Genomic DNA, 22166 nt, shown 5'->3' with positions numbered 1-22166 from the left:
ACATAATTGATGGAACCAGTACTCAAACCCAAGTCTTTTGACTTTAAGATCAATTTTCCACCACAGCATGATGCCTCTCCAAAAAGTTGAGTGAGAAAGTGAACGCTTTTCCATTTGTTGTATTCACTAATGAAAATTAGTGATCCAATTAGGCCAATCAGAAAGTCAAGGCAACTGGGACACTGAAAAATTAAGTAACTTGCCTAGAGTCACATAGCCAGTTTATGTCAGAGTTGGGACCTGAACCCAGGTCCTCCCAACTCAAAGATGGCTCTGTAGCCACTTTAACATGTTGCCTCTTCTTGTGTTTGCTATTGCTCTCCTAATTAACTCTCCAAAGGATTTTTTTTTTCCCTCAGGGATGCCCTGAAACTCACACAGCGGTGATGGTCGCCACAGTCTTGAGACTTGCTGGGTTCCGGATCATTTTATCCAGGGTGTTGACAATCTCTGTAAAGCGTGGTCGGGTATTGCGGTCCTTCTGCCAACAATCTAACATGAGCTGGTGCAGAGCAGCAGGGCAGTCCATGGGTGGGGGGAGTCGGTAGTCCTGCTCAATAGCATTGATGACCTAAAGAGAAGGACAGAGGAGACTTTAGAGTGGCTGCCACCATCATGTACCTGAAGTCCATCCTCACGTATGAGTAGGGCTTGCCAATGTTTAAGAGAGTATCAAATTAATTCAGCTCAACAAACATTTATTAAGGGCCTACTGCTAGGTATGCTAAATGCTCAATAGTCATTAATGTAATGAATAAACATAACATAACATAATATAATATAACATAATATTTATATATGTATGTGTGTGTATGTGTATATATATATATATATATATATATACACACACACACACACACACACACACACACTGTAGGGATTGTAAAACTCTTAACAAATATCTCATTCTATTCTCACAATGCCCTGGAGGGTAGCTGCTATTATTATTCCCATTTTACAAATGAAGAAACTGAGACTGCTAGAAGTCAAAAAGCTTATTTGTCCAAGTTCATACAACTAGTATCTGAAGTGAGATTTTTAACTCAAGTCTTCATAACTCTGAGTCAAGGGCTCACAGCTACTGTTCTTCTTGGCTGCCTCAAAATATAATGGTACTAAATACTGAGGATACAAAGATGAAAAACAAAAGCCTCTGCCCTCAAGAAGCTTATACCCTCTCTCAGTAACTAACTATATTTATAGTAGTAAAAAAAAAAAGGGGGGTTAGGTAACTTAACATAACCCACTAGATTAACATACCTTTATTAAAAGCATTTCTTCTCAGTGTAATAATAGCTTCATTCTCTCACTACTGCATATGAACATGAAGACAAAACATTGAGATAAAGCAATTCACACTTGTGTAATGTTTTCATTTGAGTTTCCCAGAATTTCTATAAGAAGAGTGATACAAGTATTTTTGTGCCCATTTCACAGAGACCTATAGCTGGTCCACTGTTACCTAGCTAGTAAGTGAGAGAGGTGGAATATTTTGTTGTTGTTTGATGGTGTCTGACTCTTCATGACTCTTTGTGGGGTTTCTTGGCAAAGATATTAGTGTGGTCTGCCATTTCCTTCTCCAGCTCATTTTACAGATGAGGAAACTGAGGCAAACAAGGTTAAGTAAATTACCTAGGGTCACACAGCTAAAAATTTCTGAAGCCAGATTTGGAATGTAAATGGGGTTTAATGAAAATTAGGCAGTGGGAGTCTCATTATCTGAATATCTTTCATCATTTCTGTTCCTCTTGTGCAGTTTTCACGGCAATCTGTGTTTAGGGAAAAACTCAGAAGTTTTGTTTACAGACACCAAACATGAAAATGAAAACTAAAAAATTTAGTCAATTTAGATGAGCAGTAGAGCATCTTAATGATCCCACCAAACTGACTCATCAATTTCAGCTTCTTTTTCAAATAGCACCAGACAGGCAACCAAATGGAGTGAACTTGTCACACAGCCTGGTTGATTTCTGGTCCATTAAGAAAGTCAATCTAATTCAACTGACTTTTTTCTCATGTATGCTTTTTAATTGGCCCATGGTCTCCTCTGATTGACAGACTGACATATAATTCTTCAGACTCAGGTTCTCCTACTTGAAGTTGGTGTTCTATTGTTCTTTGTTTTTTGACTTAAAGAACTTAAATTTTTCTTGTTTGGGTCCTTGATCTCATATCCTGGTCTGGTCTTCATTAAAGAGGAGCCATCAACCTAGGGGTATGCTGGAGCCAGCTCTACACAGCTTTAGGCTTGAGAGAACAATTGTTACATTTTCTGTGTAAGCATTTACACTTCAGAAATCGGCAATGGCTACAAATGAGGGTTTGATTAAATATCATAGTGATTGTCTGCACTAAAGAAAGTACTCATAATGGAGATTAAACTAAAAGCATATGTGTGTACATTTCTCTCCTCCAGAAAAAACTGGTCATTAAACATTTCCCAGCATACCCCTGTGTTGCAGAATTGCTTAAGCTCAGCAAGAGTGTAGTCGAAGTCTCAGGGAACAGTAATTACCAGACTGGGAATTCAGTGACTGAGGACTAATAATCATAATAATAACTCATTTATATAGTGCTTTCAGATTTGTAAAGTTTATATATGTTATCTTATTTAAGTCTTATAATACCTCTGTATTCACTTTATCTCCCTGAAATGGCAAAGCAAAATGTTTTGTTATTTAGCTATTTCAGACTCTTCATGACCTCATTTAGTGTTTTCTTGGAAAAGATATTAGAGTGGCTTGCCATTTCCTTATATAGCTCATACAGATGAGGAAACTGAGGAAAACAGAGTAAAGTGACTTGCCCAGGGTCACACAGCTAGGAAGTGTCTGAGGCCAGATTTGAACTCAGGAAGATGAGTTAGCCTGACTCCATGCCCAGTGTTCTATTCACTGCAACACCCAACTGCCCAGATGATCTTATAGCTGGTAGATGGTACAGTGAGTTTGTTCAGCTTCTTTCAGAGATTCAAGGAATAAGAATGCCTTAGGAGGAGCCCACAGTTCTTTTGGTGACATTATCTCTCCTTTCACCACTGCAATTAAGTCATTAAGTTGTTATTATTGGACATAACTTTCCTGGAGGATTTAATATTCTTTAAGTAAAGAAAAGGCATGTTTGTTAATCAACACTGCAGAATACTTTACCTGTATAGGCCTTCAATGACTATATCTAAGGTGCCGGCAAAGAACACCTGACTGAGAATTGGAAGACATGGGTTCTGTTCAATCACCCTATCAACAAGCATTTATTAAATATCTACTACGGTGCAAGCGCACTGCCAGGCCAGGCATCAAAAGACAAAAATAAAACAATTTCTGCTCTCAAGGAGCCTAAATTCTATTCCCTATTGCCCCGTTACCAGCCTTGTGACCTTGTGCAAATCACTTGTTTTCTTGGGGCACGGTTGCTCCATCTGTAAAGTAAAGTGGGTTTGACTGGATGACCTATAAGTTTTTTTTTTTCAGTGTATATCTATGCTAATGAAACAATCCATCTTTCAAACAGTATTCTGATGCTTCAGGAATTTTTTTTTCAAGCTTTCGCAAGTTGCCATGGATGTTTAGAAAGTTTTCACTGAAGATCACTGATTCCCTCATATCAAGGAGTTTTTGAGGCTTTAGGAAAGATATTCCCCCAGTGCAAAACCTAATCCTAATACCAATACAAGCACCAATCCTAAAGATTAGCATTAAGTCAGACTGCCAAGGTCACCTGCAATTCTAAGATAGCTTCTTTTCAAAGACAAATAGTGTTCTGGGTATTTCAGATTGTCTTCAAACCTTATACTTTTTGGACACAGAGCCATGTACTGCCATAAATCCCAGGGAAGCTCCCAGATGAATATATTACTGACCTCTAAGAAACATGGCATTGTTGATTATATTCAGTTCAACCACTTCTTATTGGTGCCTTTATGTGTAATACCTTATATTAGATGCTATGGAAGATACCACAATCTCTGCCCTAAATTAATGGTTTAGTTTTTGTGGTTTAATAGAGAAAATAATACAAGATAAGACAGGTACACAGGGAAATAAGAGGATAAGGTAGGAAGTGAAAAGTATAGTAAGGGAGAAAGAAAATGCAATGTTTGTCCAGAGAAGAGAGAAATTGCTTCTAGATGTTCCCTAAAAGAACTGATCACACTGGTACATATATGAGGCTTCTCACACAATTGACTTTTACTGATCCTCTCCTATGCTGTCATGCTGATAAGTGCAAAACTTCCAACTGTGACCAGTAGAATTTCCTGGCATTCACTGACATTGTGCAAACATACCTTAAATAAAGAAGAAAGGATGACGTGAAAGAAGAAAGGAAGCAAGTAGAAAAAAGAGAAAGTAAGAAAGGGAGAAAGGAAAGAAGCAAGGAAGGAAGCAAAGAAGGAAGTAAGGAAAGGAAAAGGAAGTAAAAAGGGAAGGAAGGAGAGAAGGAAGAAGGAAAGGGAAGGAGGGAGGAGGGAAAGAAGGAAGGAAAGAGAAAGAAAGGGAGGAGAAAAGGAAAGGAAGGAAAAAGATAGGAGAGAAAGAATGAGGGAAGGAGAGAGGGAAGATGAGAAGAAGGGAAGAAAGGGCTGGAATGATGAAGAAGGGAAGGGGCAAGAAGGAATAAAAGAAAGAAGGAAGAGAAGAAGGGAGGGAAGAGGGAAGGGAAAAAAGGGAAGGGAATGAAGGAGGGAGGAAGGAAGGAAAAGTTTTTCATCAGTAAATTTATTTTGAGTAGATATAAATAGAGAATGAACTAAGTACAAAATTAAAGTATAGTAGAAGGAAATAAGGAAGGAAATAAGTATTAATTAATTGCCTACTATGTGTCAAGCCCTATTCTAAGCACTGTATAAATATTATCTTATTTGGTCCTCACAACAACCTTGGTAAATAGATACTACAATTATCCTTACTTTAGAAATGAGGAAACTTCGGTAGAGCGAGGTTAAGTGACTTGAACGGCATTACATAGCTTTGTAAATGGCTGAGGTCGAATTTGAATTCAGATCTGGACTCCAGGCCCAGTGCCACCTAATAATTTAGGAAGGGAAGAACACTACTGTAGAATTCTCATTGGTTTAGAAATCAAAGGTCCTGAATTCAAATCCTTACTCATTGACTGTGTGTGAGACTTTGGAAAAGTTACTTAACTTCTCTTGGCCCCATTTCTCTTATCTGTAAAATGAAAGATTTGGGGTAAGTCCCTTCCATTTTTAAATCTGTTAAAAAGAAGGGACAGCAACAGGAAAAGTAGATGGTGACAAAGCAATTCCTGAACAGAATTTTTTTTCCATTTTTTGGGTTTGTTTTGTTTTTTTAGACTAGGCAATGGGGTTAAGTGACTTGCCCAGGGTCACACAGCTCATAAGTGTCAAGTGTCTGAGGCAGGATTTGAACTCAGGTCCTCCTGACTCCAGAGCACATGCTCTATCCCCTGTGCCACCTAGCTGCCCCTTTTTTTTTCCTGTTTTTTTTATTTGTTTGTTTGGGAATTTTTTTTACTATATTTTTTTTCTGTGCTAGAGATATCAATTTTGTGGTGCTTGTGGAACAAATCTCAATCTATCTAAAAACAAGTAAATAATTGCTTGAAAAAAACATGAACTCTATTATTACACATAAAAAGTCATCTTAGAAAACATCATTAACTGCCAACTCATATGTCTGCTTTACCATCTCTACAACATTTTTTGAGAATTATCTACACTTAGCTCAAGGACACCCTTGATGATGATATCAAGAGAAAATAGACTTTTGCAAGCAATATTTTATAGCAAACTATGCACAACTGATTGTGCTGATCACACAAGATTCCAATAAAACTGAGTGGTTAATCTTCTCTTCTACTTTCCCTTTCCACTCTCACCCACATTGAAAAGGCATGGTTTCTGGAAGAATGTCATGTGAATATTAATGATCTATGAAGAAGTAAGTTTGAGGATAACACACAGGGGAATGGAGAGGATCATGGTGGGTTGGGGGTAGTGGGCTGCAACATATCATCAATGAAGAATTATGCGAAAGAAGCAAAATATCAGTTATCATTAGAAAGATGTATAATAAGAGAAGGAGATGGGCTAGAATGATTAATGGTTATTTCATATGCTTCATTAGTATTCATGACATGTCAAGAGATCTTCCTAGAAGAAAGTCCCTAATGTGTTGAGAGGATCTCCTTGTTGATGATTTGTAGAAAGATATGGGCAAGAGCTGCACAGGATAAAAAGGTATGGATGAGTTTCCATCTGTACCATTGGAGGGAATAACTACAGTAATGAAATCACTAACCCATAAATGTCATTATCTTGGTGTGGAAGTGATCCAAGGATCTGGATGGTTAAGTTAATGTAGCACATGCATGGTGGAAAGACTTTGACCACAGTGTCAGGAATCTATTGTCTTCTCTCCTAGAAAGAAATGAGCTAAGTATACAGAGAAAAAGACTAGCTAAGTGCAGAGGGCTTCATTGACACTAGATTGGCTACTAAATGATGAATTCTTTGGCCATGGAAAGCTACAGACCAAAGAAAAATACAAAATGGACCTCACTTGATTTGGGCTTTTCTCATCCCTCCCCCACTGCAAGAGCAAGAAAAACAAGAATTTCTCCCTATTGGAAACATTAATAATTAAGAAAAACAAATTCTCATGTGTCCATGTAAAAAAAAAGTGTTTCAATTTTCATTTGAAGTTCATCACTTTTCTCTTAGGAAGTGGGTAGAATATATCATCATTAGTACACTATCATCATGGTTGGTCATTAAGTTGATCAGAATTCCTAAGTCTTTCAAAGTTGTTTGTCTTTATAATGCTGTTATTGTACAAATTATTCTCCTAGTTCTGCTCATTAAGAATGATTTTGAAAATTACTGTGTTTGTATTAGAAGCTGGTGCACACAGTATTTTTCTTGCCTAACCTCCCCACTGTGAAAAACCTTTTACTGTATTTTTGAGACTCTTTCTATCTGACAGTCCCTGTCAGTGAATGGTAATTTTTTTAATTGTGTGCAAGCCAGTGGACTAAATCTTGGGATACAGAATATCTTAAACAATGACCTTAAAAATCTCAAATACATACACATACACACACACACACATACATACACATATATACACACATACATACCTATATACACATATATACACATGTACATATGTGTGTGCATGTGTATAGGCAATATATGTATACCTATACATATGTATACACATACACATATGTGTGTATTGTGTGTACACACATCTTTGACCTGATCTCCAGCAAAGTAATATGAAATAAAGGCATAGTTGGCATAATAAATAACATTAATAGCTAAAATTTATATAGTACTCTCAGGTTTAAAGGGTACTTTATATTTATGATATCATTTGATCTTGTACTATTTCCCCTATTTTACATATGAGGAAACTGAGGTGAAGAGAGGATAAATTACTTGCCCAGAGTTATACAGTTAGTAATTATCTGAGGTAGAATTCCAACTCGTGTCTTGATGACGCCAAGTTCAGCATTCCATCTAAGTCATACCTCTTCTTCAGCGGAAAGAGCATCACATTGAGACTCAGTCCTACCTGTACTGATAACTAGCTTTGTGACCCTGGGTAAGTAAGCTCACCTCTTTGGATCCCAATTACCTCATATATAAATTGAGGAGAGTTTGGAAGAGATGACCCCTAAGGTCCCTTCCAATTCCATCAGTCAGTGATTCTGTGCTTATTAGATCCAGGGTTAGAATGAGATTCAGGTGGTTTACTTACAGAAAATTGTGAGGTGAAGCAGAACAGAACCTGTCTAAAGGGCTCTTATTACTGAAGCATTTGACTTTTTGCCTGAACTATCTAAATCGGCTGATTAGACCCTCACTGACATTTCTCAGATATATCTCCCCTCCCCTTTTTATTTTGGTTCCTCTGGCTGTGAGGACCTAGTCTTTGTTTCTATCCATGCAATGAAGAGGGGCTGTCTCTATCTGGTGACTATATTTTAACAGGCTTTTCTTCCAGGTAGATTTATCTGTGTGTGAGGAAGACAGACTCTGACCTGCAAAGCAGTGCATCAGAATCCCTGGAATGAAGAGAGAGAGGCCTTACAGAAAGATTCTCCTCCATCTACTGAAGTGGCTAAAGCTCTGAAAGAAAAAAGAGCCACATCCTTTCCCCATGCCTCATCACTCTCCAAAGGAAAAGCTCGGACACAAGCTGGCGCTTTATTCCCCATTAATGAACTGGACAGCGGGCGGTCCTTGCTCAAACCTTCAACTCTGGAATAAGCAAAGACTGAAGTGGAGGTGTGCAGGGCTGTGGAAGGAGCCAGGGCATGGGGAGGTTAATTTGAGCTCTGATGTTTCAATAAAACTGCACTTCCTCTCCACAGAGACTGGCACTCTCATTATCTCTGTCAATCAAATCCCGAGCAGTAGAACTTCCAAGTTTCTCGCTCTGGCTGACAAACTCTCTATGCATGTTCAAAGGCCTTCCTGGGCTCCTGAAGTCCAATTACCAGCACTCTGACTTGCCTTTGCAATTCTCTTTCTGAAAGCCTTCCAATTGTTATCTGTGAAATCCATTGCAGCTACCACTTGAATAGTTTCGAAAGAGGAAGGCTGTGTCTGGAGTCATGGCTACTTCCCCTTCACCCCTCCATCCCTTATGCTATGATTTAGGGGGATTTCTGAATGGATGGGATACTCCTTTTCTCCCTCCCCCCACCCTAATCTCAGCCATTTCACAATGAGGCAAGCTCAGGCATTATAAAATCTCTCTCTCTCTCTCTCTCTCTCTCTCTCTCTCTCTCTCTCTCTCTCTCTCTCTCTCTCTCTCTCTCTCTCTCTCTCTCTCTCTCTCTCTTTGAGGAAGCATGCCAGGGAATGAGATTCAGCTGTGTTTTACCACAACTTTGCAGATGATACTGATTTGTGAATTATGGAAATCCTGCATCAAAAATTCTGTGTGATCCCAAGGTGTGGAAATGTGTTTACTCAGGATCTCTTTGAATGCTAACTCTTGCCTCCAAGATAAGGATTTTCTTTTCCCCCTCCCCCTTTGTTAATGAAATTGATTGTACAGTCTCTACAATCCAGTGTTGAGAGAGGAATGATAAAATGGAAGTCAGAGGATCTGGCTGTGGGACTTTGGGCAAAGCCATTTTCAGGCTCTCAGCCTCAGTTTTTGCATCTGTAAATGAATGAGGCTGGTCTTGAGGAGCCCTTCTTAGCTCTAAATCCCATAATCTTACATATAAAAAGCTGCTTAATGAAGCTTTTTTTGGGGGGAAGCAATGCAAGATGGGCTTATGTTTATTTCTATGTCATCTTTTTTATCCTTACTGATTATGTCGGTCCAAAATACCACATCATTGAGCACTTGCACTTCATAAAAATAGCCTCTAAATCTATAGTCAATTATTTATTATATACACCACTGGAATAGAGCAAAAGCATGGCTAATCCAAGACAACAGACAATCCTAAAGTCACAGATATCTGGCACTGGAATGTAGTGATGAATGCACAATATTGAACTTACATTTGGATATACATGTTTTCACCCAGTCATACCTTTAGTGTCAAGCCCCAATAATTCCTCAGGCTTGGACCTATTGAGAGATGACTAAGAAGGGGTCTTAGATTACCAGAGATAAACCTCAGTATAGCTAAGTTAGTATCATACATATTGCTACAATAGCAATCCAACCATTCTTTATAAACCTGAAGGAGAAAACTCTCACGAGACTGCAGACCACCAACCAGTCTTAGCTTGATTTCACAGTCTCTGGAGATGTTATCTTTCTTTTTTAATGTTTCATTGGCTAACTATTCTTAAACTTCAAACAGGAGGATGCCAAAAAATCTACTCCACATTCAGGAGTCATTTACAGAATAGAGGAACATTAGTTGCTTAGGTGAATAGCCTGAAATTTGAGTGTTAAATATAATTAGTGATGCAAGTTTTTTTCTGGGCCACCTACAGAAATATTTCAAAAGAGAGCTTTCACCCCTTTCATTCATTCAATTAAGCACATATTGTCTACCAGCCAGGCAGCTAGATGGCATAGTGAAGAGAATGGGGAACCCGGAGTCAGGAAGACCTGAATTCAAATCTGGCCTCAGACACTAGCTGTGTGACCCTGGGCAAATCATTTAACCCTATGTATCTCAGTTTCCATATCTGTAAAATGAGCTGGAGAAGGAAATGGCAAAGAAAGGGCAAGAAAACCCCAATGGGATCACAAAGAGTCAGATAGGATTGTAAAATGACTTAACAACAACAACACTACTTTCTTTTGTCACCTGTAAGGGGCCTAGAGCGGTGTTGGAAACATCAGTTCATATAGTCCCAAGCTTATTAGCCAATTCACATATTTACCAACTTGGGAAACTTTCCCCACATCCTTTAATACTTATGGGTAACAGTGACAATGCATCTGAAGGCAGGCAAAAGTGGGAGGCTGAAGGATAGGCCTAGTACTTTCTAGTCTTAGCCCTTGACTCTCTTGAGTCATAGAATGTTAGCCCTGGAAGAAATCTTAGAGATAGTATCTAATCCCCTCATTTTTCATATGAGAAAACTAAGGCTCAAAGAGGGGAGAAGAGAATTACTGACAGCCCTAGAGCTAATTAATTGCATTATCAGGTATAGAGAAACCATGTCTCCTGTCTCCTAAGCCAGTTCTTTTCACATTAAGCCTTCCTTAAATGGAAACAGGAAAATGTTCTTCATCTTCAAATTCAAAAAGTCATGTCCTATACTAATGCATTGTTTGTGGACCTCTGAATTGGGACCACCATTATGAAAAGCAATTTATAATTATGCAATGTGTAATTATTGAAAAAAGTGATTAAAATGTCCATGTTCTTTGACCAAAAGAGTCTACTGTGAGGCAAATGACCCAAGGAAGTCAATGACAAAAAAGAAAGGTATAATATATACCAAAATATTTAGAGTAACACTTTTTGAAGTAGAAAAGAATTGGAAACAAAGTAAATGGTCATTAGTTAAGGAATGGTAACCAAACTCTGTTCTATAAATGTAACGGAATATTGATTATATGTTATAAAAAGGTGAATATGAAGAAAACAGAGAAACACAGGAAAACATATGAAATGATGCAGTGAAATAAGAACCAGAAAACAATATACCCAATAATGACAACAATGAAAAATGGACAACAATAACAAAACTATAGAAACTAATCGCTGCAGTGTGTGTGTGTGTGTGTGTGTATGTGTAGAAAAAGAGAAAGAAACAGAGAGACAGAGACAGAGACAGACACAGAGAAACAGACAAAAAGAGATTGACCCTAAGGAAAAGAGCTAAAGAAGGTCATTCCCCCAACTTCTTTGTAGAGGTAGGAAACTATGGGAGTGGAACAATGCCTATACCATCAGAATTTTTTGATATACTGGTTAGTTTTTCTAATTGTTTTTATCTTTCATTCTTTATTTTAAGTGATGATTTTCTATGAGAAAGGAGAGGAAAGGATATATTGAGAAATATAGATGATTTAAAAATTAAAAAAACATATATTAATAATCTCATCTAAAAATGAAAATATAAGTCCTGCCCATATATCATAGAAACATACAATTTGAATTGGAAGGGATCTCAGAGGTCAACCTAGTTCAACCTTTTCTTGAAGTATGTATTTAGTCTACAATATGTCTAGAAGGTACTCATCCAGGCTCTGCTGAAAGACCTCCAGGGACAGAGAACTCAGTACATCTTGAGACAATTCATTTTACTGTAGTCCTAATTGTTAGGGAGTTCTTCATGTAGACTTGAAATTTGTCTCCCTGAAGCTTCTACCAGTCTGGAGTCAAGCAGAATAAACATAATCTCTCTTCCGCTTGACAGTCATTCAACTACTTAATGACACTTCCCATCCCCCCTCCCTCCAGGTCTTCTCTCAAGGGCGAAAAAATCTAGTTCCTTGAATCAATGCTCATACAGCATCATTTCAAGTCTTTTCATTATCCTTATTGCCTTGCTCATTGCTTATCACTGTCTTTACTAAAATATGATACTCAGAACTGAACATAATACTATCAATATCATATATTTAATTAATCAATAAACATATTAAGCACCTACTATATGCCAGGCACTGTGCTAAGCACTAGATCCCTAAGTGCTAAACTTAATCCCTATGAATCTTCATCTTACTCAATTTGGTTCCATCACTCTAGACTGTCAAAATCTTTTTGGATCCCAGTTCCATCAACCAGCACAAAGCATTTGTTTTTGCTATTCTTACCAGCTTCAGGTCATTCATAGATTTTATGTGTGCCACCTATGCTCTCATCTGTCATTGATAATAATGTTGAACAGAACAAGGCCAAACAAAGCACCTGAAGACATTCCACTAGAAACCTCCACCCAAGCTGACATCAGTTAACATTTGTAATTTCATGTTGTTGATTCTTGGTATACTCACATCTTGGTTTGACATATCCCAGTAAGGCCTCTCTCCAAATGACATGACTTCCCACATGACGATACCATAGCTCCAGACATCACTGGCAGAGGTGAATTTGCGGTAGGCAATGGCCTCTGGAGCTGTCCATCTCACTGGGATCTTCCCACCCTGAAAGGAAAAGTCAAAACTTTTTTTTATAGCATTATGTTTACCCCAAGACCATTATAATCTTAACCAATCTCTCATCTTGATGGATCTCTTATTTTGCCTGATCTCCAATGCTAATCTCACTATTCATTTCAGGGGTGAAAGCTCAAGATTGTCCCCAAACTATAAAATAGTAAGTGTTACTGTCTGGCCTTGCAGAACAGAGATCATAGTGTATCAGAGCCAGAAGAAATCTATGAGGCCATATAGTCCAAGCCTCCCATTTATGATAAGGAATGGATTGAATCTCTAAGATGGGCAGCGACTCAAACAAGATAACAGAGCAGTCCCGGGACTTGGGTCTTCTTACTCCATCTGAATCCAAGCCTTCTTTTCTTGTCTCCTTTTATTCTTTCATCAATAGAGAATTGAGTTAGAAAACTGTACAAGTAAACAGCATTTTCTTAAGGGTATTTGAGAAATTTCCCTCTCCATCTCTCGTAAAGTTATTCTACTTGGTTTGTTGAGGATACAGAGAATGGTGAAAACCAGAACTCTGCCTTCAAGGAGCTCACATTTGAATGGGAGAGACATGCAAATGACTAGGCACAAACAAGATATATATATAGTGTAAATGAAAGCTATTCTCAGAGGGAAGGCACTTGGGGGTTTCGGGGGATGTGAGGATGAATAGGGGCTATGATAGGCCTCCTAAAGAAGGTGGGATTTAATCAGAACTCTACTACAGTCCCATTGTTAAGTCTACTTGAAAAGTGCAAGGACAAAAAAATACAACTCTGTTTTTCCTGAACCTCCCTAGTAATAAAATATGAAGGTAGTTGTGCTAAGACTGAGAGACTTACTTATCTCATTGCTCTTGAACTCTTTCAGGCTTTAGAGATACTGATCAGAATGTTTCTACCCAGGTACTTCTATTTTTGCCTTAGGAGTATGCAACAACAGCATCACTTTAGCTCCTAGACTACCCAAGCTTTCATCTTTTATCATTACCTTCCCCATCCTGAGCCTCTCCAACTCTGCCCAGCATGGTGCTGGTATACTGGTTCCTAAATACCTTGGTTATTATTTACAACTCTAACCTTTTGGATATCTTGCTCCTTTTGTGGGACATTCCTCCAACTTCCCACTCACCTACCAGCAAACAAACACTTTAGGGGGTGTTTGTCTCAAGTGTTAAGGTCTCTGCCTCCTACATCTCCTTTTTCTCCATTCTTTCTGGCAGGGTTTGCAGAATCTCTCTTATCTTGAAATCTAGAGATTGATTTTAAAAGGAGGAGGGGGAGTCGGAGATCTTTGAATGACCTGAGGTAGGAGGTGTACTGGCTAAGAGCCACACTCTGAGTCTAATTTTGTTGCAGATATTAGTAGGCATGAGATGCTGCCTTTTCTTCTTCAGTTAATTTTTAAGAGGCCCCTTAGAAACCCACTCACTAGGTCCCAATATGCCTAAAGATAAATTTCAACCTGATTTTCAATCTTTAGACTCAACTGAGATGACAAATATCTTATGCAGTCCTCCCAGATGCCATTGCACAGCAACTGGCCAGGTAAGGATGCTTCCCCTTAAACCTTGTTTAACACATTTGCCTTATGTTTCTCTGGTAGCTATTCTGTGTTCATAAGAACATATGATTTAGGGCTGCAAGAGGGCTTAGAGATCATCTCAAGTCCCTCGTTTTACACATAAGGAACCTGAGGACCAAAGAGGTCAAAAAAAAGTACTCACAGCCACACAGATAGGAAGGAGAAGAGACAGGATCTAAATAACACTCCAAATCTAGTACTCTTATCACTATACCACACTACCTCTAAAATTATACATTATAACTCATGTGCTTATGTCAGCCCTACTGAGCTATCAGTTCCATAAGAAAAATATTATCTTTTTAAAAACTTTCTATCTCTTCCAGCCTCTAGTACACTGTTCTATATGCAATAGGTAATTCACAAATGTTTATGGACAATGAATGAATGAATAAATGAAACCAACAAATATCAGCATTTTACTCAATATGCCTACTCAATATGCAATATAAGTTCCTCCAAACTTAAATCAATGTGGACTTCAGCATTGAAGGGCAGAAAAAGTGTGTCTGCTCAAAGTGGATACAGAGCTGAAGGGGGCTGCTCTTGATTTATCTTCTCCCTCTACTAGAAATTGGGCTATTTTTACGCTGGCTATTCTCCCTGAGCTACTCAACTGTACCAAGAATACTTATTTGACTTTCTCCAAAATACTTAAAAAATTTATAAGTGGTTAATCTGAGCAAGAGAAAGAGAGCAAAACATCTAATGCATTTTTATCTAAATTCCTACCCTGGGCCTGATATGAATAAAGGAGATAGGGGTTAGACCTCCCCAGGCACACATCCAGCTGTCTGCAAAGAAGACAGTCTTGATTTCCCCTGAGAGCTGCGTCTGGTTTCTATGGTGGTGAGATGTCCGCAACTCAAATGCCAGCAGACATGACAAATGCCTGAAGGGTTGTCTTAGGCCAGAGCTGTGACAGAATCTTCTGCCTGCCCCCTCATTCCTTCCCCACCCCAAACCCAAACTTAAATGGATCCCTTGGTTGTATCTACATGGTGCCAAAAGAAAAAATCAACCCATCACCCAGATATTTTCGAATGTCTGGATGGATGTCATGCAGATTAATGAGAGACTGGCTGCCTTTGTTATTTGTCTCTTAGACATGCAGTATGGTGGAGATCAAGCCTGAGTGCCTGTTCCTGTGGGGTTAACCCTAATTCACTAAATAGGTCACCCCAAAATCATAATGATAAGAAGGAGTTGGGTTTGAGGGAGCTTATCAGTGTGGCTCTAGGGGTGAGCATGATGGCGTATGTGCCTGTGTATATATATGTACATGTAAAGGTTGGGGAGAGAGACAGAGAGAGAGAGAGAGAGAGAGAGAGAGAGAGAGAGAGAGAGAGAGAGAGAGAGAGAGAGAGAGAGAGAGAGAGAGGAGGAGGAGGAGGAGGAGGAGGAGGAGGAGGAGGAGGAGGAGGAGGAGGAGGAGGAGGAAAATTGAAGAAATAGCCAATAGGAGGAGAGGAGATGACAGAGGGGGAAGAAAATGAGGAGGAGAGAGAGAGACAGAGAGACAGAGAAAGACAGAGACAGATGCCAAGACAGAGACAGAGAGAAAAGAGGGAGAAAAAGGAGGGTAAGGAGGGGGGAGAGAGAGAAACTGTGTGTGTGTGTGTGTGTGTGTGTGTGTGTGTGTATACATGCACACACATTCACATGTGTATATGGTTACTCTGAATTTCAAATGTGTAATTTGGGAATCCAAAGGTATCCTCATCTCCCCAATCTGAAAGCAGACGCCACAGGCTGTCAGTGACAGCTGTTGAGCTGCTCTCTCTTGCATGTAAAGTAGGTGCTTACAGTCCTTGGAGTGATGTTCCTCATGGCCCTCCTGCCACCCTGGGCTGTTCGGCATCACTAAGCACGTTACCTCACCCTGTCAATGGGTCCCTTCTCCTGAGGAAGGTGGTAACGACCTGGTGAGAGGAGCCACTCTGACAGCTTATCTTGAGCAGCTTTCTTGCTCAACCAAGACCAGCAGGGAGCTTTAGCTTCTGAGTCAAAATGACAACATTCTGGGCCAGTGGGAGCATGGTATTGGATGCCTCCCTAACTCCAATCTGCCTTCTACCATTAGAAACCTCACATTTTAGGAGCTGCTTTTTAATACTCAGAAGTAATTTTTATAATCATTATTGTAACTTGTCTTCAATGTTATTCTAGAGATGGTGACCAGCCAGCCCATATTTCCACTGAGAATAGAACAAGAAAAAGTAGACTTGAGGCAGCTAGGTGGCACAGTAGATAGTGTGCCAGCCCTCAAATCAAGAGGACCTGAGTTCAAATTTGACCTCAGACATTTACTAAGCTGTGTGACTCTGGGCAAATCACTTACTCCTGATTGCCGAGAGAGAGAGAGACAGAGAGACAGAGAGAAAGTAGACATATGCTAAAGCAAGAAGAGTTTATGCCAGTGGAAGTCACTGAATATAGAAATTGATGAGCAAAAAGAGTTATAGTTTCGTCAACTTTCTATCACATGAAATTGTCCTAGTTTATATTTTTCTAGTTGAATGGTGTATGTGAATATTGGCTATCTGTATATTTTATATGGCATTTGAGAGGGGGCAAAAAGATTTTTTTCAATTTTTTTCCCTCTTATATGTCAAGGTTGAAATAATATATCTATTTTTTAGCTTCTGCCAAGTTGTTTAAGTACCATTGGAAGAATGACTGTGTAAACATAGAAGTATGTTTATTATTTCTTCAAAAATGAAGTTGTGGCACCTCTTTCCTTACACATTTCTAGAAATTACTCAGATCCCCTAGATCAGCACTTCTTAAACTGTAGATCACAATCCCACATGCAGTCATATAACTGAATATGGGAGTTGTGGAAAATTTGGCAGCAGTAAAAGGTTTCTAAATGCGCAGTGACCAAAAATTAATTCAAAATCAAACACATAATGAATCCAAGGTGCTTCTGGCAGCGCTTGCCCATGTTGCATCTTGTAACTTCACAGAGGCCTTGGTTCTGAACACAAAGCATATCCACTGCACATACCCTCAGGCCATGAAACACCAATGAACTCTGCCTAAACAGGAAAAGGGGTCTTGAGGAGAAAAGGTTTAAGAAGCCCTGCCTTAGATGGGATAGTTTCAGTGTTTGTCCTTTCTACAAGCTGAGAGATGGATGATAAGATCACTGGAGTTCTATTTCCCTGGAAGGAGGCCATGGAATTTTAATTTCTTATATGCAATGTAATAGAAAGCCCCCATTTATGTGGATCATAGAGCAAAGGAGTCAATACTCTTGTAAGAGAAATATAGGATAAATTGCTCAAAGAATTGTTTTAAAATGTTTTCGTTATTCATATTCTCTTGGTTTAAAAGAATCACGGGAGAATATTACTTAGAGCTAGAAGGAACTTTAATGATTAGTTCAGTATTGCCAAACTCAAATAGGAAAGGGACTACTAAGCCATATATAAAGATCCCTGTAGGCCATATATTGACTTAGATAATCACATATTAACATTATCTATTTTTATTGCATTTTATTTATTTTCTAAAATATTTTAAATTACATGCTAACTTGGTTTGGGCTATACCAGGGAGCATTGTCAACAGCAAACAGCCTGCGGGCCTGTGTTTGACACCTCTGCTTTAGTTCAAATACCCTTATTCACAGAAGAGGAAACCCAGAGAGTTTAAGTGACCTACCCACAGTGACAAAGATAAGCCAGAACTGAGATTTGAATCCAGATCATCTGACTCTAAATTCGCTGAGTGCTCTTTCCAATTCTACATTCTCCACCAGAGTATTACTTTTGTCTTTATTTTTTTTTATTAATTTATTTTGATTTGTCAACTATCATTTCCATATGCTTTTGGGTTTAAAATTTTTCTCCCCCTTCCTTCCCACCACCCTCCGCAAGATGGCTCACAATCTGATATAGGCTATACATTTACATTCCTATTAAACGTATTTTCACATTAATGAAGTTGTAAGTAAAAATGTAAAACCAATTGGAGGAACCACCAGAGAGAGGAAACAAAACTCAACAGAAGAGAAAAAAAAACAAGATAGTGGTTCAACTTTCATAGTTATGATTCCTATCTGTGTCTTTTTCTCCATCCTTTTCCCCCACTGTTATGCTTTTCTTTCTCCTTTCTCCTTCCCCCCTCACTAGTGTTTTGCTTTTGACCACCACCTCCTTCAGTCCTCCCTCCCTTTCCCTTTCTTCTCCCTTTGCCTTACTGCTTCTTCCCTCCCTTCTATCCCCCTCCTTTTCTTTCCCCTTTTCCCTCCTACTGCCTATAGGGCAAGTTAGATTTCTATACCTAACTGATTATGTTATTCCCTTCTTGAGCCAAATCTGATGAGAGTAAGGTTCAAACAATGCTCACCCCCCCTTTTTCCCTCTGCTGTAATAGGATTTTCTGTCTTTTCCTGTAATGTAATTTACCCTTGCCTGCCTCCTCCTTTCTCAGCACATTTTCTAAGATCAGAGTAATCCACTTACTTTTTTGATTAGATTTTTTTTCTCATTACATCCAAGTCAACTAATATCCACCCCCTTTATGTATACTCCTTTAACATGGTGTAATAACAATACAGTTCTCAAGAGTTGCAAGTGTCATCTTCCCTTGTAGGGATGTAAACAGTCCACCCTTATTAACAACATTTTATCTTTCTGTCCCATTTACCTTTTTATGTCTTTCTTGAATCTTGTACTTGAAGATCAAATTTTTTGTTGAGCTCTGGTCTTTTTATGAGGAAGGTTTGGAAGTCCCCTATTTCATTGAATATCCATCTCCTCCCTTGAAAAATCATGCTCATTTTTGCAGGGTAGTTGATCCTTGGCTGCAATCCAAGCTCCTTTGCCTTATGGAATATCATGTTCCATCCCTGCTCTTTTAATGTAGAAGCTGCAAGGTCCTGTGTAATCCTGACTGTGGTTCCATGATATTTAAATTGTTTCTTTCTGGCTGCTTGCAGCACCTTCTCTTTCATCTGGTAATTTTGGAATTTTGCTATTATATTCCTTGGCGTTGTCAATTTGGGATCTCTTTCAGGTGGTGATGCAGTGTATTCTTTCTATGGTTATTTTACCTTCTGGTTCTAGGACTTCAGGGCAGTTTTCCTTTATGATTTCCTGAAAGATACTGTCCAGGCTCTTTTTTTCATCATGATTTTCAGGTAGTTCAATGATTTTTAAATTGTCTCTCCTGGACTGATTTTCCAGGTTGGTTGTTTTATCAATGAGGTATTTTATGTTTTCATCTATTTTTTTTTTTTTGTTTCTGTTTGACTGATTCTTGCTCTCTCATAGAGTCATTAGTTTCCATTTGTCCAATTCTAGTTTTTAACAGATTGTTTTCTTCTGTTAGTTTTTGTACTTCCTTCTTCAATTGGCCAATTGTATTTTTAAGGGATTTGTTTTCTTCAGTGTACTTTTTTTTCCAGTTTGCCAATTGTGTTTTTTAGGGACTTGTTTTCTTCAGTGTACTTTTTTTCCAATTGGCCAATTGTATTTTTTAAGGACTCTTCTACCTCTCTCATTAGACTTTTAAAATCCTTCTTGAGCTCTTCTAAGAAGGCTTTTTGGGCTTCAGACCAGTTCATATTCCCTTTTGATGTTGCAGATGTGGGTTTGTTGACAATGTTGTCCTCTTCAGAATTTCTGTCTTGATCTTCACTCTTCTCATAATATGAATCTATGGTACGTTTCTTTTTACTCATGGTTTCTTTATTCCCTGGCCTTTAAAGAGATTGAGCTCTCCTGCTGGGGAACAGAGGGCACTGACCCAAGCTTCTTGTGTTGGGAGCCTAGGTCTTGGTCACTGGCTTTGTGTGCTGGGGCCTCTTATGTTGGCAATTGGAGGCTGTAGGGTTTTGGCAGCTTACCTTGTGGGCTGGAATCAGCAAGGCTGGAACTTTCAGGCAATTCTAGGTTGCCTGCTTTTCCTTTCCTTTAGCTTTCTTCAGCTCCTTTTAGATGGGTGCTGCAGGGTGTTTATCTGCCTGGGGCCCCTTGCAATGCTGCCTCCCTTGTTCCTGCTAATGCACTGGGAGATTCCTTTGAGGTAGAGTGCTGAGGCACCTGGTAGTTTTCTGAGCTGGTTTCTGCCAGTTCCCCCACCCTCATTGAGGCACTGGGAGGTCCAGGTGTTGGTGGTTGCCTGCTCTACCACCTGGGCTTCAGGATCTCCTACTGGTTGAAAGTTGGAGGCAGTAGGGTTCTGGCAGCTTACCTGGTGTCGGGTTGGAATCAGTAAGGCTGGGACTTTAGGAAGACTTTAGGTTGCTTTCTTCAGCTCCTATCAGATGAATGTTGCAGGGTGCTTATCCTCCTGGGGCCCTTTGTAGTGCTGCTTCCCTTATTTTTGCTGAGCCATTGGGAGACCCGTTTGCTCGACTGCTGCACTTCTGTTTCCTGTGTTTCTTCTAGTTCAGCTGTTCCAGGGTTTTTTTTTTTTCTGGGGAGATATTTTCTGGGTTTTCAGAGTTTGATAGGGCAGGGTGAGAGCGACTACCTTTGTCCTCCACCATCTTGGCTCCTGGAAGTGGAACTCCCAGAGTATTACTTTTGAAGGGGCCTCAAGAAATCACTCAGTCTAATCTCCTAGCTCACACTGGGTCATCTTCTCCACCAGAAACCTGAACTCTAACCCTGGAACAGCACTGGGTTTTGACAGGCCAGCAGTGGCCTTCTACTGTCCAGACCTAGGCCTTTGCAGCATTTCCCAGCCATCTCTACACCATGCCATGGCCATATACCTTCCTCCACCCCTTCCCTAATTTTTCTCTATGCGTTGTCTTCCTACATTTAGAATATAAGCTCCTTAAAGGCAGGGAATGTTTTACTTGAGTGTATTTGTTTGTTTTTGGTTTTTTGGGTTTTTTTAGGCAATTGGGGTTAAGTGACTTGCCCAGGGTCACACAGCTAGTAAGAATCAAGTATTTGGTCTGAGGCTGGATTTGAACTCAGGTCCTCCTGACTTCAGGGCTGGTGCTCTATCCACTGTGCCACCTAGCAGCCCCACTTGCATGTATTTGCATCCCCAGACTTAGAGTGCCAGGCACATAATAAACACTTAATATACGCCCTATTTCTCCCTGTCTCTGTCTCTCTCTTTCTCTCTGTATCTTTGTCTCTTTCTGTTTCTCTCTCTATCTCTGTCTTTGTCTTTCTGTGTCTCTGCATCTGTCTGTCTACCTATCTATCTCTCCATCTGTAATCTGATTCTTTATATGTGGTTATCTGGCCCCTGCTCAAATACTTTTCATGATGGGGAACTCACTACCTCATTAATCAGTTCATACCATTTTTGAACTAGTTTAACTTTTAGAAATGTTATTCCACTGGTGGAATATTTCACTCATTCTCTTCTCTGAAATTATATAGAAGAGGGTCCTACTGTCTTTCACATGACATTTCATGGTATTCTGCTTTAAGGAAGAGTAACCTCCTCCCTTCAATTGCATTGCGTCTTTTTATTTGCTAACTGAATATTGGACTGAGGAGGTAGGTGGTGCAGTGGATAGAGTGTCGTGCCTGGAATTAGGAAGACTCATCTTCCTGGCCTCAGACGCTTACTAGCTGTGTAACCCAAGGCAAGTCACTCAACCCTGTTTGCCTCAGTTTCATACTCTGTAAAATAATCCAGAGAAGGAAATAGCAAATTACTCCTGTATCTTTGCCAAATTGGGTCATGAAGAATCAGATATGACTAAAAAATAACTGACCAACAACTGGCAAGGATACTAGAGCAGTTTGCCATTTCCTCCTCCAGCTCATTCGACAGATAGGAAACTGAGGTGAACAGGGTTAAGTGACTTGCCTAGGGTCACATAACGAATAAGCATCTGAGGCCAGAATCAAAGTCATGAAGACAATACTTCCTGACTTCAGTCCCAGCACTTTACCCACTGTGCCACGTAGCTGCCCAGGAAGAATCAGGAAGACTGCAGTTCAAATCCTGCCTTAGACATTTACTAGCTATATGACCCTGAGTAAGGCAATCACCCTTGCTAAGTCTCAGCTTCCTCATCTATAGAAT

General features: G+C 39.4%; 1 protein-coding gene across 1 annotated transcript in view; it reads right to left on the bottom strand.

The window, feature by feature from the left end:
* The window catches only part of EPHB1 (EPH receptor B1), a 709181-nt gene that overhangs the window by 6853 nt on the left and 680162 nt on the right, over positions 1 to 22166 (bottom strand). The window contains 2 exon segments of the mRNA XM_020986094.2: positions 378 to 571; positions 12420 to 12569. Coding sequence (XP_020841753.1) covers positions 378 to 571; positions 12420 to 12569 — 344 coding nt within the window.

The sequence above is a fragment of the Phascolarctos cinereus genome, unplaced genomic scaffold (genome assembly GCF_003287225.1).
Source record: "Phascolarctos cinereus isolate Bilbo 61053 unplaced genomic scaffold, phaCin_HiC Scaffold_726;HRSCAF=1367, whole genome shotgun sequence".
Taxonomy (NCBI): domain Eukaryota; kingdom Metazoa; phylum Chordata; class Mammalia; order Diprotodontia; family Phascolarctidae; genus Phascolarctos; species Phascolarctos cinereus.
Note: the sequence above shows the minus strand (reverse complement) of the source record. Positions and strands in the feature narration are given on the sequence as shown.